The sequence below is a fragment of the Triticum dicoccoides genome, chromosome 3B (genome assembly GCF_002162155.2).
Source record: "Triticum dicoccoides isolate Atlit2015 ecotype Zavitan chromosome 3B, WEW_v2.0, whole genome shotgun sequence".
In the NCBI taxonomy this organism is placed as follows: Eukaryota; Viridiplantae; Streptophyta; class Magnoliopsida; order Poales; family Poaceae; genus Triticum; species Triticum dicoccoides.
Window position 1 is genome coordinate 698,028,801 of NC_041385.1, and position 10,994 is coordinate 698,039,794.

The 10,994-nt window shown below is 49.6% G+C and overlaps 2 protein-coding genes and 1 non-coding gene across 6 annotated transcripts in view; all 3 read left to right on the forward strand.

Moving 5' to 3' along the window:
• The first annotated feature begins 2,964 nt into the window (after nucleotides 1-2,964).
• LOC119277951 lies at nucleotides 2,965-4,811 on the forward strand. Its single transcript, XM_037559301.1, has 2 exons — nucleotides 2,965-3,785; nucleotides 4,397-4,811. The coding sequence occupies exons 1-2, from the start codon at nucleotides 3,159-3,161 to the stop codon at nucleotides 4,502-4,504; spliced, it is 735 nt and encodes a 244-aa protein (XP_037415198.1). The 5' UTR covers nucleotides 2,965-3,158; the 3' UTR covers nucleotides 4,505-4,811.
• A 327-nt stretch (nucleotides 4,812-5,138) lies between these two features.
• TRNAS-AGA lies at nucleotides 5,139-5,220 on the forward strand. Its single transcript has one exon. It is a non-coding gene; the product is annotated as a tRNA-Ser (tRNA).
• Nucleotides 5,221-9,652: 4,432 nt separating this feature from the next.
• Nucleotides 9,653-10,994, forward strand: part of LOC119277952 (zinc finger CCCH domain-containing protein 44-like) — an 11,615-nt gene continuing 10,273 nt past the window's right edge. For 2 of the 4 annotated variants that reach the window (XM_037559302.1, XM_037559305.1), the window contains exons 1-3: nucleotides 9,653-10,021; nucleotides 10,173-10,252; nucleotides 10,764-10,957. In XM_037559302.1, coding sequence (XP_037415199.1) covers nucleotides 9,930-10,021; nucleotides 10,173-10,252; nucleotides 10,764-10,957 — 366 coding nt within the window. In that variant the 5' untranslated portion in view covers nucleotides 9,653-9,929. The remainder of the gene's footprint in view (nucleotides 10,022-10,172; nucleotides 10,253-10,763; nucleotides 10,958-10,994) is intronic. The other 2 variants (XM_037559303.1, XM_037559304.1) reach the window with 2 other exon arrangements.

Below are 10,994 nucleotides of genomic sequence, written 5' to 3' on the forward strand. Positions count from 1 at the left end.
GGGCCTTAGTGGGAAGAGGAGGCAGCGGCCAAGAGGTGCCCCCCCAAGCCCAGTCCGAATTGGACAAGGGGTTGGGGGCACGGCCCCCTCTCCCTTCCTTTCCCCCTCTCCTTTAGGTGGAATCCTACTAGGACTTGGAGTCCTAGTAGGACTCCCCTCTCCCGGCATGCCTAGCATAGGCCGGCCGGCCTCACCCTCCCTCCTTTATATCCGAGGGCAGGGGGCACCGTAGAACACACCAAGTTTTTCCTTAGCCGTGTGCAATGCCCCCTCCACAGTTACACACCTCGATCATATCGCCGTAGTGCTTACGCGAAGCCCTGCGCCGGTAACATCATCATCACCGTCGCCACACCGTCATGCTGATGGAACTCACCCTCATCCTCAAATGGATCAAGAGCACGAGGGACGTCATCGAGCTGAACGTGTGCTGAATGCGGAGGTGCCGTACGTTCGGTACTTGGATCGGTTGGATCGCGAAGACGTTCGACTACATCAACCGTGTTACTAAATGCTTCCGCTTTCAGTCTACGAGGGTACGTGGACACACTCTCCCGTCTCGTTGTTATGCATCTCCTAGATTGATCTTGCGTGTTTGTAGGGTATTTTTTTTGAAATATTACGTTCCCCAACACGGTCGTACACCAAGATCGGGCCATCTGAGATTACAAGCTTCTAGAACCGATCTGATATCGAAATCAGGGGCATCGGCTTTGGAGCAGACGTCGTACGTTCCTCTTGGGCCAGATAGGTCTTCGGGACCAGGGTAAGCTTCCTTGAAGCGGGATCTAACATCAACCTTGGGTTCTCACGCTCTTTAGTGGCTTGATCTGACGTTGGGGCCAGGAGAAGCGATTTCGAGATCGGATGTGACACCGACCTCGTGAAGGGGTTCTCACGCCCCTCTACGGCTAGATCCAGCACCGGGTTGGAGGAAAGTGGATCTTGTTGTTCCCGGGGTTGGCATGACACCAAACTCGAGAAGACCAGCTCAAAGCGGATGTCCACGGTTTACTCCTTGCTACCAAACCAGATGGTCCGACCTGGAACAAAGAACTCGACCTAGCCGAGGTGGCCACCCGAGTTGGCGACGAGGGCAACACCGTCGAAGACAACATCTAGCCCGACACAAGTATTGTGATGGTGCCAATCTGAGCATTGAACTTAACTCCCATCACTCCGCGACGATCACCTAGCAGGACATGCATAGGTGACCACAGACATGGTTAAATCCGGCAGGTTTCGGGTAGGGGATCCTAAGCTAGGTTTCTAGAAATGGTGGTAAGAACACATGATTTTAGCCAGATTCAGGATCTCCGAGGAGATAATACACTATGTTTTGTATGTGTTTATTGTGTTGGAATAAGTACAAAGTACAGGTAATCTACCACGAGATTGTATGATGTCTAATGTCTTCTCTACGAGTTTGGCCCCTCGGTTTATATAATATACCGGGGGGTCCTAAGGTACATGATCCTAGTCAACTACGAACAGGGGGCAGAGTCCTCCACGGACCCAGCTTCTTGGAATATACGTCAAGTCTTCTGCAACCTTCTAATTATACACCATGGGCAGCCCGATGTGGCCTAGATCGGAATCGGCAAGGGGTCTTCAGCCAGGACCACCAGGGCGGGAGTCGACATGATGAGAGGCCCCTAGCCGGGACAACATCAGTGGTGGTATAACTAGAACAAGATTACTGTCATGTGTTGCACTACTGGTGGGCTAACAAAAACAATAATCACGACATGCACATGGTGCATAATTAAGCAAGGACTCGAACGGTATTAAATTATTAAATAAACAAAAAAAATAGTGCGTTATGTAAATATGCTCTCGTTGGTCTCTTATTTTTGCTTATTTGGTGTCACGGTATTGATATAGTCTGAGGTAGAACACTCGAATTGTCCTAAGTGGCATGCCAGACTGATAATGTCAGATAGAGGGAGGACAATATAAGCACCGAAGACTTGCGCGGCAACTCTAAGACTCATTTTTATGACTAATATGTGGCCGATATGCATTTCTTCTACTAGACCTTAGCGTCTCCCTGCTGCCGGGTGGCATCTACCAAATGTTGTCGTGCACATCGGCGGAGGTTTTGGTGGACAAAGCAACCAGGCTTTTCTTTCTTGCGAAGCACGTGGCACTGTGCTTGCACACACGTTTTCATTAAATTTACGTACACGTTAATCTTGACTCCTGTTGCAACGCACAGATATATGTGCTAGCTAACAGTCAAATGAGTTTCTATTTTTCATCTGTTTTGGATGTTTAAAATATAATTGATAGATAGGTAGATTTAATCCAAGAAAAAACAAGAAAGATCTAAATATAGGTCGACATGTCTTGTGGCTTTGAGCTGCTCTACTCCTCAAGAGAATCAAAATACAACAAATACAATTGGCGAAACACATCGAAACCTGTTTGTGCAGAAAATGATGGCGATGGGTACGAGCAATCGATCAGGCTTCACATGACACCAAAGCAAGTAAACAAACCAGAAATGAAATTCTTGCGAAAAGGAGTTTTTCTTTTCTGCGAAAAGGAGCACATATTAGACAAGGAATTCAATCTCTATCGGTGAACACTTGTAAACACGAGGAATATTCAGTTAGGGTAGTCGCCAACAAAAACATGTTGGGCATGTGGACCTCTGCTTCTCACCGGCAAATTTGGAAGCCATGACAACATATTTTTTGTGGATCACTGAAATTGACTGGCTACGATGACCACTGACACGTTAACATCAGCACACCAGTGCATTTCTCCTCTTTTTTATTTCTTTAAAACGTTTTAGCATTTTTTTTCATTTCTCCTATCTTTTTACTCCTTCGTTCGGAATTAATTCCGAACGGAGGGAGTACCTTTTTAACCTTTTATTTTTAGCATTGTTGGTGCAAACGAGAAAGAATCCGGTTCCATTCCATTCCTCCCCTTCCTTTCTCCACCGAAGGCACCAAACGATAGAATCCAATGGGCAGAATCCGGGTGTCCCCGCGCGACACACCACCCCTTCCTCGCCCCGAATCTTCCCTTTCCCTTCCCCGCCCCACACGGCACAACAGCACCAAGCGCTCACCTCCAAAGTCCCCAATCCTGCCGCTCACGCCCCACGAACCCATCAAACCCTAGCTAGCGTCATCACCCCCCTCGAGATGGACGGCCGGGACGCCACGGCGGACCTGCAGGAGTGGGAGCTCCTCCTCGCCTCCCCGACCGCCACCGCGGCGCCGGGCCCTTACGCCGCCGGCGAGGAGGCGGTGGAGGACGACGCCGCCGGGGCCATCAAGTACGACTACTTCGACCTCGGCTCCGACGCCAAGTACGCCAGGAGGGCGTCCCTGTCGGCGGGGGCCGAGGAGGAGGGTAAGGAGGAGGAGGGGACGGACGAGGAGGCCGGCGAGGCGAGCTGGGTGGAGCCGCACCCGGGCGCCCTCGCCTTCCCCGCCCGCGACCGCGCCGCGCTCTGGTCCGACTCGTCGTCGGACGGGGAGAGGCGCGAGGACGCCGAGGCCACCGAGCCGCTGGTGGAGACGCCCCGGGAGGCTGCGGCGGCGGACGAGGGGGCGGTGGCGAAGGGAGGGCCCGCGGCGGCCGCGGCGCGGTGGTGGAGGCTGCCCGTGGAGGTGCTGCGGCTGTGGGCGGCGCGCGCGGCGAGGAGCGCGTGGTCGGTGCCCGTCGCCGTCGCGCTGCTCGGGATCGCCGTGCTGGGCCGCCGGCTGTACCGGATGCGGCGGCAGAGCAAGGCCGTGGCGCGCGTGCGGCTCGTCCTTGACGATAAGGTCAGGCCCTTTGCCCCTTTCAGCCCCATGTCGCGTCCCAATCGCTTGATCTTGCGCCGCTGCGCTTGCGTCGGCGTCTCACTCGTGGGTCTAGTGTTGTTGAGCCGTTGCGTCGTGTATCATCTTTAGAACCTGTTCCCCACTGCTGAGCTTAGCAACAGGCAGCTGCACGACGAACTAGGTGCTACTGACATACATGATGTAAGAATAGTGTCACCTTAAGGAGAAATTCTCTAGGGAAGCTCCCTGTAAAATTCGTTCTAGGAAGCTCCTCGTATTGTTTAAGCTGAAGGTAGAGCATTTCATGGATTTGCTTCCTCGCACAAAGGAAATAACAACTCTGGTTGCTTCTGTTGCCATGTTTTGCTGTGTGCTCGGTCAGGAAATGCATGGCAGTAGCATTTATTTAAAGATGACAATAGTTAATACGCGAACCAATGTGAATGTGGCTGACAGTTGAACTGATTGGATTATTGGATTGATGCTGTTCTTGACAGTTGACACTATTATATACCTCACCATTGCTTATCCATGTGTGAATCTGCAAAATTGCATATTTGTGTTGTCATCTTCTTTATTGCCGAGTATTTATGTTTTCATCGTCCCTGCAGAAGGCATCTCAATTCAAGGCCCAGCCGATGTTGCGGCGAGCTCCGATGATAAAGCCTATGCTTCCCGGCAATGGAGTGACCCCATGGCCTGTGCTGGGGCACCTGTGAGATTGTGAGATCCGCTACATAGAGCTAGAAATACAGTTGGCTTGTGAGCATACTATGCAGTCCCCTGCAGATTTATACCCTACTTGAAGTGCCTACTTGTGAAGGACAAAAGGATGCTTAAGTGACTCATTCAGTAGATCTTTTCTGCTTGATGTTTGTAATGCGCCCGTGTGTATATTTTTCTTTTGTATCCTCGTTTTACCTGATGTGCCTGAACAATGTGGCTGTGTATATATATGAAACAAAGTATCTGAATATGGTTGTAGAATGGCAGTTTGAAACTGCGGCGAGCTTCCTTTCAGCACCACATTTCTCTTGTTGCTTACTTTTCTCACTGAAAAATGGTGTTGACTGTGAATTCAGCACGCTAGAAAAGATACTTATCTACGCAATCAGCTGATGTTTCTGAGGCACCTTCTGTTATTGTATGTATTTTTTTCACCAAATGATTGATGATGTAGCCTCATTGGTTTGCACCATCGAGAAAGCAGGCAACTTTTTTTTTTAGCGTGAGGAAGCAAGAAATTTAACGAGACACGACCCAGGGAAAGAGAACAGAGTCACATGGAACTGACGATGAGTTCCAGGTGACGTTTTACAACTTGATGAATTTATGGGTACAATTTGCATCGAAGTGGTCGTGCCGGAGTGGTTATCGGGCATGACTAGAAATCATGTGGGCTTTGCCCGCGCAGGTTCGAATCCTGCCGACCACGATTTTTTTGCCATTTCTTTAGAGGGTCAACTTATAGTAGCTTTGCAAGCATTTTCCCGCTTTACTTTCCTGCAATAAAGAAGTGAAAACCATATATCGTCCATGACATTTTTCTGGAGGGTCGAGATATAATAGAATTGTGAGCATTTATCCCCTTTTTGCTTTCCTGCAACAAAGGAATGATCACTATATATCGTGTTTCTTTAGTTGAGTAGCTCGAGGTAAACATTTTTCCTCGTAACTCCAAACGGCCGATGCAGACGGATGCGGATTTGATCTGTTTTTTGTTTGTTTGGGTCGACTGTAGGGGGCGGCGGCCGGCCCTGTCCGCGTTTTGCTGGTGAGGGCGCTCAAAGTTTACACATCACAAAAGAAAAGAAGCCGATATATCTATTGGTTGCCAAAGTGAGTCCACGTATGCTCAACTAAATCATCTTGAAGTTGAATGTGAGTTGTCCAATCACGTATTTCCTGATGAAATTGAGAGAATTGTGCAAATGTTGCCGGTCCTCCATGCTCATACACAACATTTTCATTCTAAAATTGAAACCCTTGATCGAAAATTTCATCTTCACGCTCATCTTCTACAATCATGTTGAGCACGATCACACAAGCAGTCATCACCTCGCACAACTTCTTGGTGCTCCAAGTTCTAGCAGGATACCAAATGATGGTTAATCGAGATTGAAGCACACCGAAAGCAGGCCCCACGCCTTTCTAGCACTCTCTTGTGTTAACCCTCTTCTCTCCTATCGGATTGGAGATTGCCTTGAAAAGAGTTGTCCATTGAGGGCAGATACCATCAGTTAGGTAGCATCCATTGTTGTAGTGGTGGCCATTGATCTCAAAGTTGACCTCTGGGCAGTTACCTTCCGCAAACTTTTCGAACACAGGAGAGCGCTGAAGCACGTTGATGTCACTGTGAGAACCAGTCATGCCGAAAAAAAGTGCCAAATCCAGAAATCTCATGAAGCCACAACTTCAAGTACGACAATGCAACCTTCAACATGCCCCTATATTGCCCCTGCCAAGCAGATGGACAGTTCTTCCACCTCTAGTGCATACAATACATGCTATCAAGCATCCTCGAAAAGCCCCTATCTGCATTGATCGCCAAGATTTGTTTGTATCCGCAGCATTTGGCTCTCTCGGGTACTCCGGGCCAAAACACTGCTACCACAACCTTGCAGAACTTGTACATTGATGCAAGGCATATGGACTCACTCATGCGCTTATCAACTATATCACCACACTAGTGGAAAAAAACTTAGCTATGGCGTGCCAAAAACAACCTTGCTGGTGTAGACACATGATGCCACAAATATGGCGCCATTGCTAAAATGTAGTGGCGGCGTTGGAGGACACATCAGCAGTATCCTACATCGTGCTGGCGTATCACCAATCCAACGCCAGCACTAAGTTCATCATAACTCTGGCGTGCCTGCTCGTCCAACGCCAACAAATGCTTTTTTTGTAATAAAAAAATTACTCATCAACACTAGCTACTTACTTAATAGATACTACTGAACACAATATACTCAACAACACTGGGTGCTTACTTAATAGTTAATCATTACATAAAGAGGCTCATGAACTCAACAAGTTGATATTAAACTTCACGAAGTTCACTCAAGTACTCTAGTTACTCGATCATCATCAACTAATAAGATGAGCTGGCTAGCTACTTAAAAAATTAATCTTCAACAAGGAGTATACCCAGCTGCATCAACTTCTTTCTATCCGCCTCTCCTTCTCTTCTGAAATGATCTATGTCCATCTTTAGGTCAATCCTCTCACCTCTGAGGCGTCTCCTATCCTCCTTCAGTTTATCCGGTCCTCGACAAGCTTATCCCTCTCGTCCCTAAGCTGATTAGTCTCCTGAACGAGCCGAACAACATCCTTGCGTAGCTCTTTAATCTCCCCCTTTAGATCGTCCTTTACGTCTTGCACGCCCTTGATGACATACTCAAAAGTGTTTAAGAATTCATTGTTAGCCATGTCCACATCGCACACCGACTCGTTGTTGCCTCCAGAATTGGCCATGACCTACAAACACATCACGTATATATAAGATCAAGATAATATGCAATGTAAAATAGTTCATGTGTTGGAAATATATGATTTGTAAAGTTTCATTATCAAATACTTGGTGTGAGTTGTATCAAAACAAAATCAGATACTTTTATGATGAATAGTGCATGTGTTGGAAAGACATGATTTTGTTAATTAAGTAGAATGGATAAAATTATGAATCTATTTTGATAAATAAGATATAGCAAGCTGACTTCTATACATACACATACTATCATATATAAGAATAACTTCTGTATGCAAAGCTATTTGATTTACATATACCAGTCAACCTATGCATAGATGTGTAAAGAAAACTAAAATGATAACTTTGAAGATTATACATAACACATTCTATAAATTTCTAATAAACTTGCTCAGATTCGCCAACGGAGGGGAGACACAATAGCAATTGGACGATTATCACTACAATTTCCGGCCGTTTGGCGTGTCCGCGCGAACGGAGGAGTGGATCTAATCTTGGCGCCGGCGAGGGGCGGCGACGACTTTGGTCCAACAGGAGTTGTGTCTAGCTACGACCGGGCCGGGTGGGTTGTGAAATGAGAGTGAGCGGTGGACTTAGGTATTTTACTAGGTCATTGATGGCGTTGGAAAAAATGGCAGCGCCATAACTAATCACAAGCCAAATAAAATGATGGTAAAAAAGCATAATATAATTATATATCATGACGTGCAAAGAAAAATAACGCCAGCACTAACAAAATAACTATGGCGTGCAAAGCAAACCAACGTCGCCAATGGTTTCCAAACGGTGAGTGTATATGGGCCAATAGATTTGTGGCGTTTACAAAATAATCAACGCTAGCACTATGCTTGTAAAGCTGTCGTACGGATTTGGCCTACGCCAGCACTATTTAAAAAAATAGTGCTGACGCGGATGTAAAATGCCGCACCACCAACGAAATTGTAGAGAGCACTTTTTCCACTAGTGCCAAGAGTTCCGTATGCAAACATCCAAATAGCTTCAGTGCATTTCTCATATGAGAAGAAGCCAATCTTTTCAATGACATCCTCGTTGCATACGAAATAATCACCATACGCCATCATTACCTCACGAATACAGTTGAACGCATGCCTAGCCATCCGGATCTGACGTCGGAATAGTTTGGGATTAAAGAGTGGAGACGTGCACTGAAAGTAATCGACGAAGAGTAGGCAATGGTCGACCTCTCTGCTGCGATTCAACGCGTGAGCATGGTCTGGGATCGCTTCCCTGAACCTCGACCGTTGCCTAGCAATGTGGTCATTGACGACCATAGTCACAACCACAGATTCCTCCCCGTCCGACGGTGAATCGTCTAATGAACACATAAAGTTGTTGAAAAAGAACTCATCCCCACTATCCATGGTACCTTGCGGACGTGGTGGAGAAGCCGACCGATGAAGAGCCCCGTTCCTTTCCCGAGCACAGGAGACACGCCGTCGAAGTGGAGGCTGCCGTGGGGCGAGGCTGGCGGGCTTGGAGTTAGGCAGGCGACGGTGGAGTCGCTGTGGTGGCGTGGCCGTGGAGGTGCTACGACGACGGCGAAAAGAGACAACCAACGTTGGGAAGAGCGGACATCAGATGGGGCGTCGATGTGAGGGAAGTGTGTGGATGCAGGTGGCGGCCTGAGCAACGTCCGAGCAACCTAAAGTGGGAGGCGACGGCGATGCGGCGTGGTCGGAAGTGTTGAATGTGGAGGTAAGAGGGGAGAACGGCATTGTGCCACTGATAGGGGGGTGGGGAGGGGGCAGGGGGACAAGGGCGGGCGTCCCGTGCGTCTGCGCTGACACAAACCCAATTCAATTTTAGGCCGAAAATGGATCGCGGGCTGACGAAAAACGGACATCTGCCCGTTTGCATCGGTGCAAAGCGCCGTGCTTTTTTATCTGTTTAGATCCAAATGGTTCACGCATGGACAAAATGCGTCGGGGCGTTGAAGTTGCCCTAATTGCCTTTAACAAAGGAATGATCATCATGTACTAGCCTGTTTCTTTGTTGCGAGAGGACAGGGAGCTCCAGACGGCATGGGAACGGGAGCAGAGCATAGAAGCGTGCCCAGAGGGAAGACGCGCCGGTACCGTTCGACCAGGTTGCCCGATCGATGCTAGGCAGTTCCTGGTCCCAGACCTGGCGGAGCTCCGTTTCCCCGTCGGGGCAGGCAGGTGATACGCAGTAACGCAGATCACGTGGTCGCACTGCACGGAACGGGGCTGGCGTCGGGCCTGTACACCGCAGCGCCAGCGCGCACATGCGGCGCCGGAAGCCGTCGGACGTCACGCGAACGACCGCGACGCGACCCGACCCCGCCCGCCACGCGGCGACGGGCCAGGCGACACTTGGCTCTGCCGCCCCGCCTCGACCGGAAACGGCCGCTCCCCACCTGAACCCCGACGCTCCTCCGCCCCGCACCCCACTCAACCCCGCGGCCCTCGCTCGCTCGACTCCCTCCTCCTTCACCTCCCGGGGCGCATTAACACCTTCCTAATCAGTTTCCCCTTCGCATCCCCGCTCCAATCCGCGCCGCGTTCCAATCCATTTCCGCCCCCTCCAATCATCCCCAAACCCTACCCGCCGCCGCGCCGCCGCGCCGCCCACCGCCCGCCGCGCGGGGGCAGGGAGGCAGGGAGGAGGAGAAGATGGGCCGGTGGGGGATGAAGCTCGGCGACATGGCCGAGTTCCAGTGCTTCGTCTGCAAGGACGCCAGCGACGTCCGCGTCTGCGACGCCAGGTGAGCGCCGCCCCTCGCCGCGCCCCGGGGTTTTCTCCCTCCTCTGTTCCGCGCGAAATCCGCGCCGCGTCGTCGGCCGGCGAATCGCCCGGTGACAATCGCCGCTGAGAATCTCGCTGAACATTAATTGCCCTGCCGTGCCGCCTTTCAGGAACTGCCTCAAGAGCTACCACCCGGGCTGCGTGGGGAAGGAGGACGACTTCATTGATTCCAGCGAGCAATACGTCTGTGGTGAGCGCCTACGCATGGTCGCCCCTGCTTGTTTTACCACGCGTGACCTGCTACGGGAATCGGCGCTACGTTCCTGCGCCTGTCATGCTGCGTGTCCACATTCAGTCATCCATTATTCCTTGGTCACAGCCGAGGATCCTAGATCATGTCCTGCACCTGTGAAACGAACGAAACACCTGCTCTTCATGTTCCTGTCTTTTTCTTCCATGTAAACAGAAAACTGCTGGATGCTTAACCTTCTAGGACACATGTTTTTATCATCATCCCAGCATCATGCAACATGATAGTAAAACTGTGTTCCAGCGCCGCAATTTCTCCATCTAGAAACTTTGCAGACATAAGCACAACATGTTGCAATGGGAACACATTTTCTTGTTTTTCACTTCACAGCCTTGATTATGCCAAACACTACATAACTCCCCCCCTGACTTCAATTTATCAAATGCTTCTTTTACTGCTGTCCTGTAAAATAATGGTACTGGTCCTTGCGCCTAATTTTAACTATTTTCAGATTGGCATAAATGTTCTAATTGTGGAAGTGATGCACTCTATTTATGCTTGTGCTGTCCAAGTTCCTCTGCTTGTGGAGACTGCTTTGGAAAAGTTGATTTTGTCCCAGTGAAGCAGAGCAACGAACTCAACATGGGATTCTGCCGCAGCTGTTTTAATATGGCAATAGCGACTGAGAAAGATGATGCTGAAGAGGTAACGACATGCATATGGAATATGGTCATATGCATAC